This window comes from Phocoena phocoena, chromosome X (assembly GCF_963924675.1).
Source record: "Phocoena phocoena chromosome X, mPhoPho1.1, whole genome shotgun sequence".
Taxonomy (NCBI): Eukaryota; Metazoa; Chordata; class Mammalia; order Artiodactyla; family Phocoenidae; genus Phocoena; species Phocoena phocoena.
Window position 1 is genome coordinate 85,420,798 of NC_089240.1, and position 22,563 is coordinate 85,443,360.

At 41.5% G+C, this 22,563-nt stretch overlaps 3 protein-coding genes across 10 annotated transcripts; 2 read left to right on the forward strand and 1 right to left on the reverse strand.

Annotated features, from left to right (window-relative positions):
• The first annotated feature begins 1,068 nt into the window (after positions 1-1,068).
• Positions 1,069-3,779, forward strand: RPL36A (ribosomal protein L36a). Its single transcript, XM_065900480.1, has 5 exons — positions 1,069-1,179; positions 1,595-1,700; positions 1,903-1,970; positions 3,281-3,403; positions 3,709-3,779. The coding sequence occupies exons 1-5, from the start codon at positions 1,069-1,071 to the stop codon at positions 3,727-3,729; spliced, it is 429 nt and encodes a 142-aa protein (XP_065756552.1). The 3' UTR covers positions 3,730-3,779.
• Positions 3,780-6,251: 2,472 nt separating this feature from the next.
• On the reverse strand, positions 6,252-14,680 carry GLA (galactosidase alpha). Its single transcript, XM_065900479.1, has 7 exons — positions 14,386-14,680; positions 11,457-11,631; positions 10,115-10,292; positions 9,453-9,544; positions 7,859-8,020; positions 7,217-7,414; positions 6,252-6,556 (listed from the first exon to the last, which is right to left on the reverse strand). Exons 1-7 carry the CDS (start codon positions 14,592-14,594, stop codon positions 6,290-6,292), a joined length of 1,281 nt encoding a protein of 426 aa, XP_065756551.1. The 5' UTR covers positions 14,595-14,680; the 3' UTR covers positions 6,252-6,289.
• Positions 14,681-18,521: 3,841 nt separating this feature from the next.
• On the forward strand, positions 18,522-19,871 carry HNRNPH2 (heterogeneous nuclear ribonucleoprotein H2). Of its 8 annotated transcripts, XM_065900429.1 has the most exons (3): positions 18,522-18,919; positions 19,217-19,617; positions 19,678-19,871. In XM_065900429.1, exons 1-3 carry the CDS (start codon positions 18,522-18,524, stop codon positions 19,869-19,871), a joined length of 993 nt encoding a protein of 330 aa, XP_065756501.1. The 8 variants fall into 8 exon arrangements, with proteins under 8 accessions (XP_065756501.1, XP_065756496.1, XP_065756500.1 ...); XM_065900424.1 differs by having other exon boundaries at positions 18,522-19,617; XM_065900428.1 differs by having other exon boundaries at positions 19,217-19,871.
• Positions 19,872-22,563: the final 2,692 nt, after the last annotated feature.

The window sequence follows — 22,563 nt, forward strand, 5'->3', positions numbered from 1 at the left end:
TTGGGTTGTTAGGATTAAAAGAGGTAGTATGTAAGGTAGTTAGGAAAATACCTGGCATATAATAAGTGTTCAGTAATTGTTAGCTATTATAATTACCAGGCCACACAATCATATCATATAATGGTAAAGGAACCCAAGCTCTGGAGTCAGATCACCCGTGTTTGTATCCTGACTCCACTAAATACTAGCAGCATTGGGCAAATTGTTTAACACCCTATGGCCTCAATTTCCTCATCTGTAAAATGGGAATAATAGTATCACCTACCTCTTAGAATTACTGTGAGAATTTTATGGGACAATTCATTTAAAATGCTCAGTACCCTGCAGTCTTTCTCTGCTGGACTCTCTTGAAACCTAGCACATGCCTTCTGCCAGGTATGCAGGCAAGTGAAGAAATGCTGGATACTTCCTATCTTTTGGCCTGGTTATTGCTATTGTTGGAGCTGAACAATTTCATCCTCACTTTTCAGAACCTAGGTCAGCCAACTTGCTCCCTCAACAAAAGGAGGTTGTTTAATGCTGAGCATTGTTCCTTTCTCACAAAGTATTTAGTCTGTAATTATACATTTATGACATTGATTATTTGATTACTGTGTCCCTCCCCTAGGACAGTGGCCAACACAGAATAGGCATTCAATAAACATCTGTGGAATGCAACAACTAGCCATGTGATAGATAAACTAGAGCACTGACTCCCTCCAAGCCTTCAGTGAACCAGCAGTTCACTGTGAAAGATGTTGTTCCCAGTGTCCTTGAAGTGGAACGGGAATGGGATATGGAGGTGGAGGGCTCCTCCACTTGACCGACCCTAGTCCTGGCTTCCCTCGGGAGGCACACGGAGGCCAGATGGTCTGGGAAGAGCACTGCTTCCTTCACTTAACGGTGCTACGCAGCAGTATCCACCAAAAGTGATGAAGTGAGGAAAAGTTGCAAAGCTGGAGGGAGGCGGGTGGAAGTTGAAGAGAGTGGATCAGCCTCAGCCGGAGCCCTTCCTTAAGCCTGCGCCCGCGATCCTGAATCGAGTCCTCTCAGCCGCCAGAGGGCGCGGCGCACAGAGCCTTAAACTCTATGGTCGTTCCCACCGACTCCCATGAGGAAGCGCGACCAGAAACCTCCTATATACTTCCGTTTCCGGCCAGGCCTCTTTCTTTCCGTGCCGATAGCGCTCTCGCAAACATGGTAGGTTCTTGGGGTGGCGGCCAGGCAACATCCAGTTTAATCTTTACTTCCCGGTTGATGGTTCCTTCCCGGGATGCGTCCAGGCTCCTACGTGGACTCGTTGTACCAAAGAAACTCAGTGTTGCCGCGATCGAGCCCAAAGGGACTGGGCTTCGGGGCCAGGAACTGAAGTGATGGGGTCAAAGAGGTAGACTTAGCCAGCGGTAGAGTGAATATGTTCTCGTTTTAGTTTGGGCTCGGCGGAGGCCGCTGTATTTGAAGCACATGGGGCCGGACCACCTTCCAGTCAGCGTTGTGTGTTAGCGAGTTTGAGAGTTTAGTCCTCGTGGGATGCCTTAGCTTTAGCTGTGTCGGGTCGGGCGTTTTGTGCGGCTGGTCTGATAACACTGCGCGTTCTGAACGGTTTATTTACTAGGTGAACGTTCCTAAAACCCGCCGGACTTTCTGTAAGAAGTGTGGCAAGCACCAACCCCACAAAGTGACACAGTACAAGAAGGGCAAGGATTCTCTGTATGCCCAGGGTAAGATGCGCATACGTGATTTAGTTTTAATGCGGCATTTGTGTTATATAATACACGAGCCCAGTCCTCCCTCCCTTCCCCACTGGGGCATTGATATTTCTGCTGGAAAGCCCAAGATAAAACCGCTGAGAAGACTTTTCCACTTGTCGGTTGTGATTTGTTATGTTTGATAAACCCTGACAAATAACTTTCATTCTCCCAGGAAAGCGGCGTTATGACAGGAAGCAGAGTGGCTATGGTGGGCAGACTAAGCCGATTTTCCGGAAAAAGGTTTGTAGTGGTCACTGTTTGATATGCTTCCCGCTTACTGTGGCAGAGACTTCCCATTTGTTTTTAGCCCACACATCTCTACAATATAGGTATGTGTTTTCATAGTTTTAGTGAAGTTATCTCAGTTACCTGCAGAGACATACATCTAGTAGGCAGTGGAGCTGGAAGTGCAATCCAGGTCTCACTCCAGTCTACAATACTGCACTGCCTCATTGTTTTATATTTTTTTGTCCTCTTTTTGAAGAGGCAAAAATCCAGGAATGTGCCCTGCCTTCCTCAGGACTGAAGTTTGAGGACACCCGTAAATCCTTTTCTTCACCCTCTTCCTTATCCGTTGCCATGTCCTAACGAATCCTTAGCTCATGCTTGCAGTAAGAATTGTTCTCTTATTTTGCTTCTCAGTTCAGAAGGCTACAGTCAGTCTGCTACCTAACTCATGGAGTCTTAAAGCTCTTTAAAATAGCTATTTAGTTCTTCCACTGGCTTCCTGAATTCCCTGTTGGTCTCAGGCTGAATTTTTGAGTTTCTGTTCTACCTCAGGTGATTTGTCTACCCCCTAAAGTATACAGTGCTTGGAGCATAGCCTTCCCACGAACATAGCATTTCTTTTGGCACTTAGGTCCTCATTCAGCCTGGTTCCAGAAAGTATTCAGGAGTGATTTTAGTGTTCATTTAGGTGCAATAAATGGTTTGATCTCTAGGTGGTGATATGCCTTTTCACATTTGGGTAACTTGTTTAGGAGATAGGGACATTGTACTTAGGTTTCTGCTCTTTTGAGAACTTTTAAGAATAGAATTCTAACTACAGGAGCAGGCTTTAGAAGTTGAGTATTTGTGGGGAGTTAAATAATACAGTTGAACGCACATAAAACCTAGATGTAGTTGTGGGTAGTCTCTGGAGAATAGATATTAAGTAGTACTTATTAACTCTTATTTAAATGGGTTGTGAAAGTTGTGTTTATTTCATAGTTGGATGGACTCAGATGACCCATTTTTGGGTGTGTGGAATACTTAACTACGTAGAGCTGAAAGGCCAGGGTGGTGTGATGAATGCCTATTTGATAAGAAGCCCTCTAGGATGTTTGATATGAATGGAGAACTTGATTTCAATTAGATAATCTGCCAGCATTTTCTCTTAAATACACTGATTTTCACATTTCTGTTTTCTCCCTATAGCTGAAAACAGATTGTCACAACTCTTAAACTTTGCAGAGCTTTGCCTTAAGTAGTACTTGACCCAACAGTCATATTTTTGAAGAAAGATTTTCTGTAGTGATTTATGAAGGCTTTGACTTAATTTTATTTTCCAGGCTAAAACTACAAAGAAGATTGTGCTGAGGCTTGAATGTGTTGAGCCGAACTGCAGATCTAAGAGAATGCTGGCTATTAAGAGATGCAAGCATTTTGAGCTGGGAGGAGATAAGAAGAGAAAGGTAGATAATTATGGGGTGGAAGGTGCAATATTTTCTCTATGGCTTTATTATGTTGAGAGAGGTGAACATTTCTGCCTACTCATTTTTGTGGCATCAAGATCAGGGGCAATCCTCTGAAAATAACTAAACTTAGATCCATAGCTCAAAGTATTTTGGTGTTGGTTTTGACATGAGTAGGAAGGGGAGAATGAGAAGACTGGCCTTAATAAAGGATGGTGATCCCTTTAGGAATAGACGCTGTTCTTGATGGAGTAAAGGTTCTTTGCAAAATACAAAAACTCACCATTTTTCTTGTTCTATTACAGGGCCAAGTGATCCAGTTCTGAGCTTCGTATTTTGTTTTGTTATGAAGGCAATAAACATTTGAGATTGTTTACTTTGTTTAGTTTCAATTGTTTATTTTTCTGGAAGGGAAATTAACTAGTGCCATCAGTAAAATTCTCCTTGGGAAATTTATGCTTGATGGTTCTGGATACGTATTAGGGGTTGAATCTGACTGGTTGAACTCACATCAGATGCTATGATGGTCTAATTTGCACTTTAATCACTTGGGACTTCATGGGATTCCTTTTGTTAAAAAGCAAAGGCTGTTATTGGTTATCATGGGACATAAGTAGAGACCTGAATTCAGGGCAAATAGAATGAGATCAGTAACAATTACATCCATAGTGAATATGAGGTTCACCAGGAGTGAAATTTGTCTCATAATGTTTACTACTAAAGTCACTGTATGAGGAATTTCAACCCGGTTCTCTAGGCACAGCATACTATATTATATGTCATTAGACTTATTTTCATGCCCCCTAAGCATTTTTATATACTTCCTCACATTTTAAAGTAGATATAAATTATTTTCATCATGTTGAAATAATTGCAAAGGATAGAATTTCCAGTGAAACTCCCCAATGGAACCTATGGGGGATAACTGTCCATTTTGTAAAATGCCTAACAGTTGGAATCCTCTTTGTATGCTATTGTATGCTTCATTCTTGTGCTGCAAAACTCTGGATGTGAAGCAAATAAGCTACACATTTTGGTGACTGGAAGCACATCTCAATGAGAGCAGTTTTCTTCCAAGTTTCTGTGGTTGAATTGTCTGGATTTACCAATTCTATTCCAATTTTTATTAACTGACAATGCTTAGCCCTCCAATTTTATTGAAAATAATCGGTAATCACCTGACAGGCAAAGGGATTGTTACAACAACATGCACTTTGTATTTTGAGTGGGCCTTTTGTGCCCTGTTAGCTTTTGTACTGTCCTGCATTCTGGATGGGTGAGATGAATACACCCTTTTTTGCTTATGTGGGAGAAGGGTGATGATAGTACAAGGGGAGGTGGGGAAGGAGCAGGCCTGAAGCACTGACTGCAGGTTGGTCCTCAGGTAAACCAATTGGAGGAAAAGCAAGGAATTAGAGTATCTGGAAATTGCCTCAGTAACTAACTCATTCCTCCATATGCCACTTTGAAGTTCATTGCTTCATCACGGAACCTCAAGAGATAAGGCAATTCATCTTAAAGTGGAAGGGGTCTTCTGGCCAGAGGTTCAGTATTTTAGGTCATAATGTATCAACTATTGTTGGTGAAAGTAAGCCAATTGCATTTGTTGGATCTAGACTGCAAACAACTTGGATTTGGAAACCCAGGTGGTATGTTTCTTGGCAAGATTCTATCATAAAAATTAAGTAATGTCGTCTGTTGGGTTGCCTCTAAATTGTCCATTTATGAAGGTTATTCCTGTTGGGGTATTCTTTTGCCCTTCAACTGAGGAAGTAGTTTATATCTTCTCTTTAGGCTAAGATAATTAGTGCCATCCAATTATTAATACCTCAGTAGGTGGCAGTGTAAGGGTTAAAAGCCTGGGTTTAAATCCTGGCTGTAATTTACAGTGAATAAGTACCTACATCAGGGTTGTTGGGAGGATAAAAATGAGTCACTACACCATATGCGTCTAGAATAGTGCCTGGCACATAGTTCCAATACAGGCAACAGATATTGCGGGTTTGGTTCCAATAAAGGTAGTCACCAAATTTTTGGTTTTCCAGTGCATATAAAACTTATGTTCAAACGATACTGTAATCTATTAAAGTTTGCAATAGCATTATGTCTAAAAAAAACAATGTATACACCTTAATTTAAAAATACTTTATTGCTAGCCATCATCTAAGCCTTCAGAGAATTTTTTTTTGCAGTAGTAACATTGCAATCACCATGATAAATATAATAATGAAAAAGTTTGAAATATTGCAGGAATTACCAAAATGTGACACAGAGACAAAATGAACAAATGCTGTTGGAAAAATAGGGCCAAATAGACTTGTGATACACGCAGGGTTGCCACAAACCTTCAATTTGTAAAAAAAAAAACCCCAAACCAAAAAATCCCCACAGTATTTGTGAAGTGCAATGACATGAGGTATGTCTGTAAATTATTATTTTACTTATTATATTATTAAGCTATTATTTTCTCAGCAGTTTACATTAGGTTCAAAGGCTTTTCCCCAAAAATGTTCTCCAGATAGCTTTAGAAGTGGTAATCATCACAAAGCTCAAGTGTAGGGGGCTTCCCTGGTGGCGCAGTGGTTGCGAGTCCGCCTGCCGATGCAGGGGACACGGGTTCGTGCCCCGGCCCGGGAAGATCCCACATGCTGCGGAGCGGCTGGGCCCGTGAGTCATGGCCACTGAGCCTGCGCGTCCGGAGCCTGTGCTCGGCAACGGGAGAGGCCACAGCAGTGAGAGGCTCACGTACAGCAACAACAACAACAAAAAAAGCTCAAGTGTAGAAACTTTTACTCAAAGAAATAAGAACAGCTGAAGGTGGACAAAAGTGGGGTAGTCACTTTGGCAACAAAATAATACATTTTAAAGGAAGCATTTTAATGCAGTCTAGCTTGCTCTTTCTAGCCTAAGCAAAACAGTACCTGTGGGATTTACTTGAGTTTTTAAACTTGAAGTCCATTCATAAAACCCAAGCTTCCTCTTCACAGGGAGGAGCTGCGTGATCAGACAGTCAGGATTACAGGCCAGTCCTTGACCCAGGGAAGTAAGAGAGATGGTGTAAGAACGAGGTCCACCAATCTCCTGCAGGTTTACCATAGCCACAGCCCAGGCTAAGTTAGAGAGAGGGCGTTCCCACACCTCAAAGTTGTCCTCCTGAAAAGTAAGTCAAGAAAATAGGTGTGATAGCTTGGTAACTAGCAATAAGCTGCCTTGTTAGTTGTGGCATTAAATCTTATAATCAGAACTACCGAGCACTTCTAGGAAAAATTAGCACGAGGGAGCCTCATTACTGATTATGATATCAAGATTAAAAAATACATTCTCAAAAGATCAGTGCAGATCCTCCAATGTAACAGATTTAGGTGCAAGACAAACTTGGTACTTGGATATTAAACCATCTTAAAATACACACCCCAGGCTTCCCTGGTAGCACAGTGGTTAAGAATCAGCCTGCCAATGCAGGGGACACGGGTTCGAGCTCTGGCCCGGGAAGATCCCACATGCCATGGAGCAACTAAGCCCATGCGCCACAACTACTGAGCCTGAGCTCTAGAGCCCGTGAGCCACAACTACTGAGCCCGCGTGCCTAGAGCTCGTGTTCCACAAGAGAAGCCACTAAAATGAGAAGCCCACACACTGCACCGAAGAGTAACCCCCGCTCGCCGCAAATAGAGAAAGCCACGCACAGCAACAAAGAACCAAAGCAGCCAAAATTAAATTAATTAATTAAATTTATAAAAAAAAATACACACCCCAAATAAACATTTGGATGAATTGTAAACTAAAAGGCAGGAGAAGATGTATTTACTGTACCTTTCTAAGCCGGTACCCCTGCTTGCCCAAGGGGTCCTGGTTGATGGCAATTACATCCTTATCCTGAAGAAGGGCTTTGGCTTCAAGGCAGATGTGTCGGAGGTCATTGGACATGAGTAATGGAGCTGCCATGATAGCCCAGAGGGCCATCTGAGTTATTTGCTGATCCCGGCTGAGGCCAAAGTTGCCAATCACCAACTGGGACAAAGAATGAAGAATTCAAGTGAGGGACTTCCCTGGTGGCACAGTGGTTAAGACTCCACACTCCCAACGCCGGAGGCCTGGGTTCAATCCCTGGTCAGGGAACTAGATCCCATATGCATGCCACAACTAAGAGTTTGCATGCCACAACTAAGGAGCCTGCAAGCCGCAACTAAGGAGCCCACCTGCTGCAACTAAGACCTGGCTCAACCAAATAAATAATAAATAAATAGATTTTTAAAAAAAGACTTCAAGTGAGATAAGACAAAACATTCTTAAAGTTGCCTAGAGATACAGACAAGTCACCTTCCAGGGCACCCTGCTCTGAGTACTCTCACATAAAGCCTGCTCCCAGGAACTTCTCCCTTCTGATTTATCTTGAGTGTCAAGTAGGAAACAGGTCCACTGCAGGGGCTTGAACAGGAGGGCTCAGTTTCTTACCATATCTGGATCATTCCAACCTCCTGGTCCTGCGACAGGAACAATCCTCTCCTGGTTAGAAGTTGTCCAGTCCAAGATACTCCTTATACTTTGCCAAGAATCATAAACATCAGCAAAATTTCTCCAGTGATTGCAGTACTCTCGGATTTCTGTGTAATTGGGCTGTGAAAACAGAGATAACTCCTCTGTTTACTTTCTACTAATATTCTTGTGATATGAAAACAATCATGTTTAAAAAAGGCTCTCGTAGCCTCTTTAGTTTACAGATTAAAGGTCTCCATGAGGAGAGCTAAATCCTTATTATAATGGAATTTCGTTGTAAGAAGTTTGCTTCAGAAGTAGGCTATATAACTTAAAATCTTACTTAAAATGGCTTTAACACTGTTCTTGCTGGAAATTTACCAAACGGTAACTAGGTACAGTAGTCTCCCCTTATCTGCAGGAGATACATTCCAAGACTCCCAGTGGCTGCCTGAAACCGCGGATAGTACCAAACTGTATATATACTACGTTTTTTCCTATACAGGTATTAATCAGTGGGTAGCGTACACAGCATGCATACGCTGGACAAAAGGATGATTCATGTCCCAGGCGGGATGGAGTGGGATGGTGCGAGATTTTATCATGCTACTCAGAATGGTGTGCAATTTAAAACTTATGAATTGTTTATTTGTGGAATTTTCCATTTAATATTTTCAGATTGCAGTTGACTGTGGGTAACTGAAACTGCAGAAAGCAAAACCATGGATGGGGGGACTACTGTACCGGGATTATGGAAGATTTTAATTTTTGTCACACACTTCACTGTATTTTCAAACTTTTCCAAAATGAACATGTATTCCTTTTATAATCAGAAATAAATATAACGATCTCCTAATATAATATTGTAAATCAACTATACTTCAATAAAAAAATAACTAAAATGATTTTAATAAGTAAAACCTGCAAATTACACAGGACTTAGCAAGCATATGATCAGGCAATTTGAATCCTAGGCATATAATTTGTTGAAGGAATGAATAAAATTTGTAGATAGGCAGGTGGGATATCTGAGGTTTAAGATGTTGAGAAAGAGGTGAGAGAATTTTGCAGAGATTAGAAGGAGACAACAGGGGTTCATTCCATAAATAATTATTCAACACTTACCATATGGTAGGGATACAGTGATAAAGTCAGACAAGGTCCCTGCCCTCCTGGAGCTTACATTCTAATGGAGGAGACAGACAATAGGCAAATCAACAAATAATTCCATATAGTGCTAAGCCCTTAGAAGGAAACTGAATAGGTTAACATGATAATGAAGTGGGCTGATTCAGGATATAGTTTGTAGATAGTACTAAGAGGATTGCTGGTGGATAGGTTGGGAACCGTGAGACAAAAGGAAGAATCAAAGATGACTGGCTTCCCAACTGATGGTAGCTTAGTCTCCAATTATAGCAGTGGGGATGGTGAGAAGTGGGTGGATCCTGGGAGAGATGGTAGGATGAGAGTGTTAAGTAAGGTTGGGCTTTGACAGGGACCTTCGTCGCCTTTGTTCTTGAGTTCTGAAAATCTATCAGCAAGGCTCTATTGGATTCTGTGCTCACTAGCTCACCTTAAAAATGGGCCACATATAAAGGGGCCACTCACAGGAGTACACAATGCTTCTGCCAGTCCTGTTCAGGGCCAAGGACATGTGCTTATAACCTGTATGAGAAAACAATGTGTAAAATAAGGGAAAGAAGGGAATTTCCAGCTGGGGCTGTATATTTTTAAAAGAGGCTGCCTGGAAGGGCCATGTTTATATTTTAAACCAGCAGCAGAGACAGGTGACTGCTCTGTGCTTACACTGTGTGTAGTACTGCACAGACTGCTGGGATTGTTCCAAGGAGACAGTGTGGGATGGTGCATATATTGAGGAGAGGCCGGAATGAAGATGCTCCTCTCTCTGTGACTGTTTGACATTCTGGATGCTTTTCCAAGTGATGGAAGGAGAGTTACAATTACTATTTGTAATTAACTCAGAGCCCTCTTGAATTAAAAGTGCACGGTATTAGCTGTGGTTAGGCACACGTGGATTTTACATGCGTGAATGAACAAATGCATGGACAAACTGCAAGAAGAGAAGAGGCAGGAGCTCTGGCACATTGAGAATAATTATTTCCAGTATTGTGACTGGGTATTTCCAACGTGAGGATTAGTACTTTGGATGCTCAGCTACCTTGGCCTCAAAGTTCTGCCCTTTGCTCATGGCTAAATCTTTTGAATGAAACATACCATCTGCCAAATGTTTTATACTGTCACAGTAACAACCGTCAAATTTTAGCAGATCTACTCCCCAGTCAGCAAAGGTCTTGGCATCAATGTCATAGTATCCAAAACTCCCAGGGAAGCCTGCACAGGTTTTATTTCCAACATCTGCATAAATCCCCAGCTTCAGTCCTTTGCTATGGACCTGAAATGAGAGAAAAGAGTCACCTCAGTAGAAGGGCAATCATGAAGTAGAGAGAACCACTCCAGGCTGGAGGCAGAGACCAATACACTTCACCAGGTACTGGGGGGCTTTGCCCCCATCCCAAAACCCCCAAAATTATCCAGATGAGTTTGTTGGAAGATAAAGAGCAAAGTCTCCAATTCTGCTGAGTTCAAACTATATGTGTAACTATAGCATAGAACTGAAGGGAAAGTTTTCAGTTGCTCTAATCTTCCTCTGATGGGATCTTTTTTTTTATAAATTTATTTATTTTTGGCTGTGTTGGGTCTTTGTTGCTGTGCGTGGGCTTTCTCTAGTTGTGGCGAGCAGGGGCTACTCTTTGTTGCGGTGTGCAGGCTCTGATGGGATCTTAAAAGTTACCTTTTCAGGTCAATGATAGATTTATCTGGACAAAGACTCTCCTTAACCAAACCTCAGGCCCCTCTGAAACCTCTTCTCACGTAGGCCTCTACCTTGGTCTTCCGCGTCCAGTTTTAGCAAGAATCCTGTAAAGTCATCTCCCCACCTTTTGATATCTGATCAAATTCCCTATGCCCCACCCTTGATGTCCAAGTCCTCAGCCTGCCTTTAGCAAGAATTCCCCTCCTCCTGATGTCTCATCTTAGTAATTTTCCATCCACTGACCCCCACAATCTGCTCGTTGGCTATAAAACCCCACTCCTCTTTGGTGTATTTGGGACTGAGCTTGGCTCTTCCCCCCATTGCAGTAGTACTGAATTGTACTCAGTATCACTCTTCATTGCCTTTAACTAGTGTCCAGCTCTATTACTCTTTAACAATCTCCAGAATATATCCCTTCTATCTTCTAAAACTCTAGTTTATAGTACAACTGTGATAGCTGCTCAAAGCTTATATGGAAATACATGCACACATGTCAAGAACCAAGTTCCTTTTTCCTCCTAGAGAATTCACCTGTTTCCACAAAAGGAGAACTCCTTCAAGATGGGCCTCAAGAACTATTGCAAAACATAGATCTGCTGATGGGATGAAAATTCCACCTGATTAGCCTTAGAATTCATTGTTTGGATAACAGCAGCTATTTTACTTTCTAAGTGTTTCTGAGCAAGCTTAGGTACAGAAGTGCTTATAGTCTCCTGAATGAAAAAGAATTATCTATAAACTCACATAATTAGCGAGGCGGCGGATCCCACCAGGAAAGCGTTTAGGGTCTGCCTGAAGTCTGCCTTCTGAATCTCTTTCGGGAGCCATCCAACAGTCATCAATGCAGAGGTACTCATAGCCTACATCCTTCCAGCCATCTGAGGCCATGATCTCAGCTATCTGCAGAAAGAGCTTCTCACTGAAAGAGAAATTCCAAGAATCATTACAATTCATTAAACAAATGCCTGGGTACTCCTATTTGTTAAGCATCTTGGGGTTTTGCAATTTATTTTTCAACCCAGTAATAATTTGGTAGTAATCACAACCAATGGAAGGTAAATTGGACTAGGCCCTTTTTCTTCTCACTCCTTTCCCCTCTACCCTAAGAACACCAAACAATTAAAAGAGGAATGAGAAATACATGAAATTGAAAAGGCTATTAGAATTAAAAAGACAGTTTACTAAAGTAAAACTACAAAGTTAACATAATCAACAGCTTCTATAGATATCAGCAATGACCTATTCGGAGAAAAAGACACCATTCACAAGAGAAATCAAAAAAGCAACAGATAAAACCTAAAATACCTAGAGGTAATTTTAAAATTATGTGCAGGGCTCATCTGAATAAAACTATGATGTTCCCAAATTATTTGAACAAATGGAGAGACATTCCTTTGCTCTTGAATAGGAAAACTCAATACTAAAAAAAAGGTAATTCTCCCTATACACTTCTAGACATTTAATAAAACCCTGGACAAATCCCCAAAGGACTTTTTAAGGAACTTCGCAACATGACTCAAAAAGTTCACCTCAAAGATTAAACAGGTGAACAGTCTACGAAATGTAAATGAAGCTAGTGTAGTACCATTAGCATTAGAATACACAGATCAATGGAATCAAAGAGAAAGTTCAGAAAGAGATCCTTCCAGCCATTTGATACCATGAAATTTAGTATATATTAAATGTAGTACTGCTTACAGGAGAATAAAGTCCAGATGGATTAAAGATTTAAATACTTTAAAAACACATAAAAATACTAGTACAAAATATACATGACTATGTTATCTTCAGGTAGGAAAGAACCTTCTCTGCATGATGCCGGAGCCAGAAATAATAAAGGAAAAACCTGATGTTTGATACATAAATATCAAAACCAAAATACAGCAAGAACCACTGTATTGGGAATTCCCTGGTGGTCCAGTGGTTAGGACTCCGCGCTTTCACTGCTGAGGGCCCAGGCTCGATCCCTGGTCAGGGAACTAAGATCCCACAAGCCGTGCAGCGTGGCTTAAAAATAAATAAATAAATAAAATAAGAACCACTGTATTTACAACATATGATAAACCAAAAACAAAGAAAAACCAAAACGTAAACAAACAAAAAGAACCCCAAACATACCAGATGGAAAATAGGGAACTAACAAATTGCAGAAAAGAAACCATGCAAAGAGTCAATTTAACTTTTAAAGCTCTTATTCTGTGCCAGGCACTCACTCTTTAATTTAGAAAGGGTACTTAGTTTGCCCAAGATCACCTGGCTAAGTAATAATAAGCTAGAATTTGAACCCAGGCAGGTAGACTTCAGTCTTGTGGTTAACTGCTCACAACATAAATGTGATCTCATTTTTATTGACAATCATTTTAAAAGAAATCTGTTTTTATTTACATAGAAAAAAATTGAAAGGTCATATATTAACATTTTAATCATGATTATTTCTGGGTGGTGGAATGAGGGGAATCTTTATTTTTATTATACTCTTCTTTACCATCTGCAATTTTTGCCATGATCATGCATTTATTATACAATCAGATACAAAAATAAGACAACCACCACTTAGGAAAAAAGGAAGAGACCAAAAAAGAAATATGTGATGGCCATAATTTACCCCAGGGTCACGATGGATGGATTTAGTCTGAAACTTAGCAAGCCAATTAATTCTGTCATGTTTGACCAACATCCTGACTTCATCTGTAAAGACATTCATAGGAATAACTTATGGCCACTGGGATGTTACCATGACCGCTGCTTACAGAGGGGCCTTTGCAACAAGGGTGTCTTTATTATGTTTTAAACAATATCTATCAGTGATTCTTAACTGTTTCTAGGTCACGGATCCCTTTGAGAATGTGAACAAAGCTCAAGATCCTCTCTTCAGAAAAACATACATACTCATATTTGCAGATTTGCATTAATTTTCCCATGGATTCCAGGTTAAGAACATTTCTTCTATATGCCTAATTGAGGAATCTGGTACTGCATTGTACTTTGTCCTTTAAATGGGTTATCTAATTGAAAGCCAACCTGTGTGAGATAAGAACTATTTTACCTAACCTCAGAGTCGTTCCCTGAGATTAGTTATTTTCCCAATTTACAGACGAGGGATGTGTGGGTCAGAAAGGATCAATACCTGTCTTATCAACCTTCCACAGATAAAGATCCTCCACTTCAACCTTCCAAAAACATGCCATACCCAAGGGCTACGGGGTGGGGAGATCTCAGAGACTCCGTGGTCACTCTAAATTCCCTCCAGTTACAGCCAAGGAACCCGTGACCCCAAAAGGAGAAGAAACGGCACTCGTCTTAGTCCTCTGTCTCTCCTACTCACCACAGCTGTCCTCACTGCTAGTACCCGGCAGAGACAGAGCAGCAGCTCTCAATAAGGGTCTGAACGGAACTGGATGGTAAATGGAGAAGTCCTTAGTTGGATGATCAAGCAGAGAGAGGTGGAGAAGCAGAGGCCGCTGCCCGGACTCCCACGCCAAGAGGGGTCACATGGAGAGAAGTTAGGACTAGTCCCCATCCAGGGCAGTCTGCTGGGGATAAAAAAGCAGCAGCAACAGGGGAGCTCTCCCTCGGGCTCAAATTTTTTCGCTGAGACCCTCCACCCCTCCAAACACAGCCAGACAAATACACGGAAAGGCGAAGGGAAGCGGGTACCCAATATCGCTGATACCTGACACAGGAATCCGGCTCTTCTTGGCAGTTCACGTTGCACATGAAGCGCTCCCAATGCAGCCAGCCCATGGTAGGGGTCATCGCCAAGCCGTTGTCGAGGGCCCGGGCCCCAGGGAGCCCCCAGAGAAACAGGGCCAGGAAGCAAAAGGCCAGCACGCAGCCCAGCCGCCGGACTCTGCTCACCAGCTTCACCGTCGCTGTCATCATGCAGCACAGATTTCCACGAGTCACCTGGGCTTTTAAATTTAACCTTAAGAGCTAAAAAGGCAGAGGCGGCCCGGGGAACCCGCTTTCCTCCTCATCACCAATCACCGGTGAGTTATTAAGCCCTGACCCGATTGTTTCTCCGGCAACTGGGACGGTTATCCCCAGAGGCGGACCAATGACCAGTCATAGAAGACGCGACGCCACCAACCACTCTCTCTCTTTCTGGATATCGACCCGCCCTATTTTCGTACCAGAAGGAAGTGCGGCACTTTAATAATCCCGAGTTAGAGCCGAGCGGTGCTCACGTGACCCAGATCTCACATGACGTAGATCCTCACGTGACCAAACGCTTACGTGAGCAGAAGTAGTTCTGGTCGTCGTCTACCGTCTCGCTATAAGCCGTTTGAGGGAAGAAAGAGGAAAATTATCCGGTATCGTTAGAGGTTGGTGTGTGGGTGGGAAACGGGGACCCGGGGGTGGTGATGATGCAGACCAAAGCGGGGTCCGCGGGCCGCCTCCGCCTTTTTCGTTCCCTGCTTTCCCCTCCCCCGCACCCCCCTCCCCCCATCTCAGTGCCGGGAAGCCGCCTTTGCTGCGCCTGGTGGGGAAATGGTGGACGCTCGTGACTGTGTCTGTGTTTTTTGTATATCAATCTGTCTGGGCGGGTCTCAAAGGACCCTTAAGAGAAACCGTAAGCTGGAAAGCATTTGAAAACCACGTCCCTGGATTAGGAAAAACAGATCTTGAGTCCAGTGGCCTGAATGCTGGTCCGTCCATTCAGGCACCCAGTCTCCAGTGCCTGATTGTCTGTCTGTCTGTCTGTCTGTAGGGGGAGGCACATCTAGGCAAATGCTGCGTGCCTGACCGAGGCGCCCAATGAATTTTTTTTACTGAATTAAATATTTAAATAACGTTTATTTTTCGGCTTATAACAATCTACGTGTTCAATTTTGGACTTTGGAAAAATAATAGTATGCTATAAATTTTAAAAAATACACGTAATTCATCACTCGGAGATAACTACTCAGCATTTTGGTCTGTAAAACATCTGTATATAACACACACATAAATGCACAAATTCTTAACTCACAAATGGAATCCTGGTTCCTACTTCAGGCAACAGAGTCCTCGTGGCCTTCCCAGGAGACACAGTGATGAAGCAGAACCTCCCTGCCACCACAGAGGAGATGTTAAGGCCTAGAGGGCTGCAGGGACATTAAATGGGATGGGTCGTCCAAGAGATAAGGCAAGCAAAAACCAGGGCGTTAATCTGTCACTGAGACCTAAAAATGGTCTATAGGAAGACTGTTATCACTGCACGTGCAGTGTTCTAGGTACATAATAGGCAATTAGTGAATGTTGACTTGAATCCTCAGTGTAGTTTTAGGGCAGTTAGTACACTTTGTACTTTCTTTCCAAGAGGCCCAGTGTTCCCAGACCATGTCAGATAAGCCATGCACATACAAAATTAGAAAATTTTATCAAATTTGCTATACTAAATCCCAGAAAAGTAAACATTTAAATTTGTTTTCTGTTATTTTTTTGCTGAAATAAAAGTGATTACTCTCTATAGAAAATTAAGAATGCACAAAAAATTGAAAAAGAAAGTTGAGAAAGCTATAAACCTACCACCTAGAGTAGCCACTATTAACATGTGACATATTCCCCATGCATGTACTTTTGTAACATTGTCTTCTTAATTCCAATTACAGTGACTTTTAAAAATTAAAACTATTTAGAAGTATATAGGATAAACAGTGAAATTCCACTACACTCTTCCTACCCGCCAGTGTTCATTTTCTCAGAAAACAAATGCTTCCAGAACTTCTGTGAATTTGCATACATATATATGTGCCTGCTTATATTTTAAAATAAGCAGGATCATACTCTACATGTTCCTTCATTTAATATATTTTGGAAATCTTCCTAGGTCAGGGCAGATTTTTTTTTTAAACAGCTGCGCAGCATTCTGTTTTAAGGATAAAATATAATTCACTCAGCCATCCCCCTATTGATGGATAATTAGGTTTCTAATTTTCTGCCATTACTAACAGTGTGGCAGTGAACATTTGTGAGTATTTCTGTTGACCAGGTTCATGGAAGGAATTCTAGCATGATCGAAGGATATGTGAACATATATCTTTTTCATAGTTGAGATTATAAAACAGTTATGATCTTGGGTCACTTAAGATTATATCATAAGTAATTTCTCATGTTATTAGTTTTATAATTTTTAAAGTGTGTAATATTTTATCTTTGTTAGTAAAATACCTTTCAAAGAATATATAGCTCCGTAAATCTTTGTCTGAATTTCAGATCCTCTCCTTAGGGCACATAACCGGAAGTGGGTTTACTGTATCAAAAGGCGTGATACATATTTCCAAATTGCTTTCCAGAGATACTATATGAACTTTCACTCCTCTGGGAGTATATTAGTTGTGAACCCTGAATATCAGTATTGACTTATCCTCCCTGCTTAACTTCACTATGTTGATGGGTGAAAAATGGCAGTTAATTCTGGTTTTAACTTGTATTTCTGATGACTGATGAGGTTTGAACATTTCCCAGACTCTTCTCCTGTATCTTCACATCTGTATTGCTGATATATTTTATCTGTTACCGAGTCCCACAGAGTCCACTGCTTTGAATGTGTAGATCATATCTTTCCTCCCCCCTTTTTTTAAACTGCTGTTGCCTTAGGTGAATCCCTTAACATATCTCTAAGAGACAGAGTTCTAACTGCTCTTGCTAGTGTCACCCCAATCCCCTCTGTGACTGCCACACTGTTGCCATGGTGATCTTTCTGAAAGGTTCTGATTACTTCACTCTCCTCCCCTCACTTTCCTTCTTTTTCCTCCCTTCACTTCCCTCTCCTCACTTTTCTCCCCTCAGTCCCCTGTTTAAAACCCTTAAAATGTCCTTAGCCTCTGTCTGTCTCAAAAGAACTCCTGGATCGATCTCTACCTAGCCAGCCTTATCTCTTGCCTTGCCTCCTTCTATTTTATGCTCCATCATAATTTTAAGAATTTGTAGATCCCTGAGCCGGGTAGTCCTTTCATTTAACCATTCTGTACTGATAGAATTGACCAACCGGTCCCTGCTTTATAACACCCTTTCACCCTGCACAGAATTATGTCATAGCAGGGATAATGTTTATTTGCCCTTTTTGTCTTTAGTAAAGATGTACAGTGCCTCTGAAGGACCATAAGCCCTTTCTGGGCTTATTGAGCCTTGTATGCCAGAGCCGAGTACTGGACCTGGCAACTGAAAAATGTAAAATGAAGGTGTGAATGCTCTATAATATCTTTTTTCCACTTACCTCTTTGGCCTTAATATTTCCGTGATTTTATTAATTTGTATGAGTTTTTTTATATAATGAGGATAGTATTTGTTGTAGGTATCTTCTGAAGTGTATTGTTTGTCTTTTATGTTTAATCTTACTTTTGATGTAACGAAGTTTTTCATGTAATCAGATATAACTATCTTTCTTGACGTCTTCCACTGATTTTGTTGCCATTCACTTTGTATATCTTTTCATCTTTTGTATATCTTTTCTGACTATGTGTTTATATATGATCAATGTGGAAAACTTAGAACATACAGAAATGGCCAAAGAAAACATTCTCTGAAACAGAAAGCTCCCATAATCTCACCGTCCAGAAATAGCCACCATTAATGGTATCCAGCACATAATAAGTATCAAATAAATAGTTTTTGAATGAATGACTTAGAAATTTGGTGAAGTCTTTTTGTTTATACAAATGCCTTACAAAAAAGCTATCAGCGTAATTGAGTTTTCTATTAATAGTTTGGTTTTTTCTCTTACTGTATTGTGAACATTTTTCCATGACAATTAGTCTTAATTTTTTTTCAGCTACACCGAAATTACACTGAACCGAGCCTGCCAGCAAGAGCCCAACAGTCACCATGATGCTGAGCACAGAAGGCAGGGAGGGGTTCGTGGTGAAGGTCAGGGGCCTGCCCTGGTCCTGCTCAGCTGATGAAGTGATGCGCTTCTTCTCCGATTGCAAAATCCAAAATGGCACATCAGGTATTCGTTTCATCTACACCAGAGAAGGCAGACCAAGTGGTGAAGCGTTTGTCGAACTTGAGTCCGAAGATGAAGTGAAATTGGCTCTGAAGAAGGACAGAGAAACCATGGGACACAGATACGTTGAAGTGTTCAAGTCCAACAGTGTTGAAATGGATTGGGTGTTGAAGCATACAGGTCCAAATAGTCCTGATACTGCCAATGATGGCTTCGTCCGGCTTAGAGGACTCCCATTTGGCTGTAGCAAGGAAGAGATTGTTCAGTTCTTTTCTGGGTTGGAAATTGTGCCAAATGGGATGACACTGCCGGTGGACTTTCAGGGGCGGAGCACAGGGGAGGCCTTTGTGCAATTTGCTTCACAGGAGATAGCTGAAAAGGCCTTAAAGAAACACAAGGAAAGAATAGGGCACAGGTACATTGAAATCTTCAAGAGTAGCCGAGCTGAAGTGCGAACCCACTACGATCCCCCTCGAAAGCTCATGGCTATGCAGCGGCCGGGTCCCTATGATAGGCCAGGGGCTGGCAGGGGGTATAATAGCATTGGCAGAGGGGCTGGGTTTGAAAGGATGAGGCGGGGTGCCTATGGTGGAGGGTATGGAGGCTATGATGACTATGGTGGCTATAATGATGGGTATGGCTTTGGGTCTGATAGATTTGGAAGAGACCTCAATTACTGTTTTTCAGGAATGTCTGATCATAGATATGGAGATGGTGGGTCCAGTTTTCAGAGCACCACAGGGCACTGTGTACACATGAGGGGATTACCTTACAGAGCCACTGAGAATGATATTTACAATTTTTTCTCACCTCTTAACCCCATGAGAGTACACATTGAAATTGGACCCGATGGCAGAGTTACTGGTGAGGCAGATGTTGAATTTGCTACTCATGAAGATGCTGTGGCAGCTATGGCAAAAGACAAAGCTAACATGCAACACAGATACGTGGAGCTCTTCTTGAATTCTACCGCAGGCACAAGTGGGGGTGCTTATGATCACAGCTACGTAGAGCTCTTTTTGAATTCTACAGCAGGGGCAAGTGGTGGTGCTTATGGTAGCCAAATGATGGGAGGGATGGGCATATCCAACCAGTCTAGTTACGGAGGTCCTGCTAGCCAGCAGCTGAGTGGTGGTTACGGAGGTGGTTATGGTGGTCAGAGCAGTATGAGTGGATATGACCAAGTTCTGCAGGAAAACTCCAGTGACTATCAATCAAACCTCGCTTAGAGAAGGAGTACTAAACAACAGCAACAAATAGCAGCCGTGCATTTATGGGAGTTGACTAGAATAGGAATGATGTCAGGCATATCCAGTATGATTGGTAGATGGGAAATATCGTTGATTCTGATCACTCTTGGTCAGCTAGCTTCCTTTTCTTTTTCCTCTCCCTCCCTCTTTCTTTTCTTTCTTTCTTTCTTTTCTTTCTTTCTTTCTTTCTTTCTTTCTTCCTTCCTTCCTTCCTTCCTTCCTTTCTTCCTTTCTTCCTTCCTTTCTTCCTTTCTTTCTTCCTTTTGCTTTCTCCTTTTTTTTAAGAAAACAAACAAAAATTAAGTTTAACGGTTTCGCATTACAGGCTTGTGATTCATGCTTACTGTAAAGTGGAAGTCAAGATTGTTTTAAAACTTCAAGCTCAGTAATTTTGAACACTGAAACATTCACCTAGGATGTAATAACAAAGTTCAGTATTGACCATAACTGTTAAAACAACTTTCAGCTTTCCTCAAGTTAGTTATGTTGTAGGAGTGTACCTAAGCAGTAAGCGTATTTAGGTTAAAGCAATTTCACTTATGTTAAATGTTGCTCTTATACCACAATACATTGAAAACTTTGGATGCATGTTGAGAAACATGCTTTTCTGTAAAACTCAAATATAGGAGCTGTGTCTACGATTTAAAGTGAAAACATTTGGCATGTTTGTTAATTCTAGCTTTTCGGTTTAATATCCTATAAGGCACGTGAGTGTACACTTTTACTTTTTTTAAAAAAAAACGCTCTGGGACAATTTTGAGATGTAATACCAATACTTAGGAGTTTGGTCATGTCGTTTGTATGAAATTCTGAGGCTTTGGTTTAAATCTTTCCTTGTATTGTGATTTCCATTAGATGTATTGTACTAAGTGAAACTTGTTAAATAAATCTTCCTTTTGAAAACTGGAAAAATCTTGTATAGCTTGATTTTTATTATGTTCTATCATATGAGCCATTTCTTTTATACAGTCCTGTGCTGATGAAATTTAAATTGTTTTTAATTATTATAAATATACCTTAGCATCTTTATAATACATTATTGCACATATCATTAATTATTTCTAAGATATATTCCTAGAAGTGGAATTGCTTAGTCAAAGGTCCACACCTTTTTAAGGCTTCTGATTTGTATTGCCAGAAAGATTATGGTACTTTCTGTTTCCACTAGGAGTGTATTTTTCAAAAAAAATTCCCCCATAGCCTGCTCAATGAAACACATTATTCTGCTTGATCTTGGCCAGTTTGTTAGTTGAAAAGTGGTGTCCGTTATTATTTTAATTTGTGTTCCTTAGATTAATATTAAGATGGAGCATTTTTCTGTTTTTTTTCTACGTTTATCCTCACCACATCCACAGGACTATTGAGCTACTCTGGAGACATTGTACTTTATCAAGACAGCACGCTCCAAAATCCAAAGAAGTAAAGGCAAATAAATAATCCTCTTCCTTTAACCATAAATTAGAAGATCTAAGACACCTTTATGTGTTTAAAAGAAGAAGTAGGCCTATGTTATCATAGAAATAATTCAGTTTCCTCCATGAATTCATTAATAGTCTCTAAACACTATTCAAGGTTTTTCAGGGGGCATTTAAAGCTTGTTTTGTTTTTTGGGGGGTTTTTTTGTGGTACGTGGGCCTCTCACTGCTGTGGCCTCTCCCGATGCGGAGCACAGGCTCCGGACGCGCAGGCTCAGCGGCCATGGCTCACGGGCCCAGCCGCTCCGCGGCATGTGGGATCTTCCCGGACCAGGGCACGAACCCGTGTCCCCTACATCGGCAGGCAGACTCTCAACCACTGTGCCACCAGGGAAGCCCTAAAGCTTGTTTTAAACCAATGGTTCTCAGACTTCAGTGTGCACTGGAATCATCTATGGGGCTTGTTAAAACATTGATTACTGGGGCCCACTCCTAGAGTTTCTGAAATTCAGTAGTTTGGGGGTGGTGCTTGAGAATCTGCTGATCCTGCAGGTCTCAAGACCATGTTTTGTGATCCATCATAGTTCTCTAATGGCTACAGGCCTATAAACCCTGAAATGGCAACTCTAAGAAGCCACTTCCTTCATGATCCCCGATTGCCCCTTACTTTCCTGTAACAAGTAGTTTAAGCTTTCTATGAAAGTATAAATTGCATTTGACTATTTATAATACCTTGCACCTCCCATGAGAACTTTGAAAACATGACATCTGGGATTATCTTACACTTCCGCCCATATCATAGTGGCCATTAACAACTCTCAATGACCTTCAGATCTGGACGCCCTCAGGTCAGTACCAGATGCACCTGAACTTCAATAGATCTTTTTGTAGATCTCGTGACTAGCCTGGCTAGTCCATTTTATTCAAGGACACTTTTTATTGAAAACCATTCATGCTGAGGATACAGTGGGTGGTGATTTGAGATTCTTTGATGACTTCTAATTTCTGTCACAGCTGTCAAGAGAGCAAGACATCCATTTCAACTCATGTCATACTGAGCCAGTCATTTACCTTGCCCTCCTAAGGCCTTCAGGAGGGCTTTTGCAGAGGGTTCACAAGTAGGTGTTTTTGCTTTCCAGGCTGCTCAGTTAATTTTCCAGAACATTCTCTTAGTGTAAGCAAAGATTCTCCAGTTAGCCACTAGATGTCACCAAAGCCCGGGAAAAGATTGGCTGAGCCTGGCCATCAATGGTGTT

Coding starts and splice junctions, on each gene's coding strand:
- RPL36A (XM_065900480.1), top strand. CDS start 1,069: ATGGTCGTTCCCACCGACTCCCATGAGGAAGCGCGACCAGAAACCTCC. Junction 1,971..3,280: donor AGCCGATTTTCCGGAAAAAG/GTTTGTAGTGGT, acceptor TTTATTTTCCAG/GCTAAAACTACAAAGAAGAT. Junction 3,404..3,708: donor GAGGAGATAAGAAGAGAAAG/GTAGATAATTAT, acceptor GTTCTATTACAG/GGCCAAGTGATCCAGTTCTG.
- GLA (XM_065900479.1), bottom strand. CDS start 14,594: ATGATGACAGCGACGGTGAAGCTGGTGAGCAGAGTCCGGCGGCTGGGC. Junction 9,545..10,114: donor TATAAAACATTTGGCAGATG/GTATGTTTCATT, acceptor TTTCTCATACAG/GTTATAAGCACATGTCCTTG. Junction 6,557..7,216: donor AGGGGTACCGGCTTAGAAAG/GTACAGTAAATA, acceptor CTTACTTTTCAG/GAGGACAACTTTGAGGTGTG.
- HNRNPH2 (XM_065900423.1), top strand. CDS start 18,522: ATGATGCTGAGCACAGAAGGCAGGGAGGGGTTCGTGGTGAAGGTCAGG.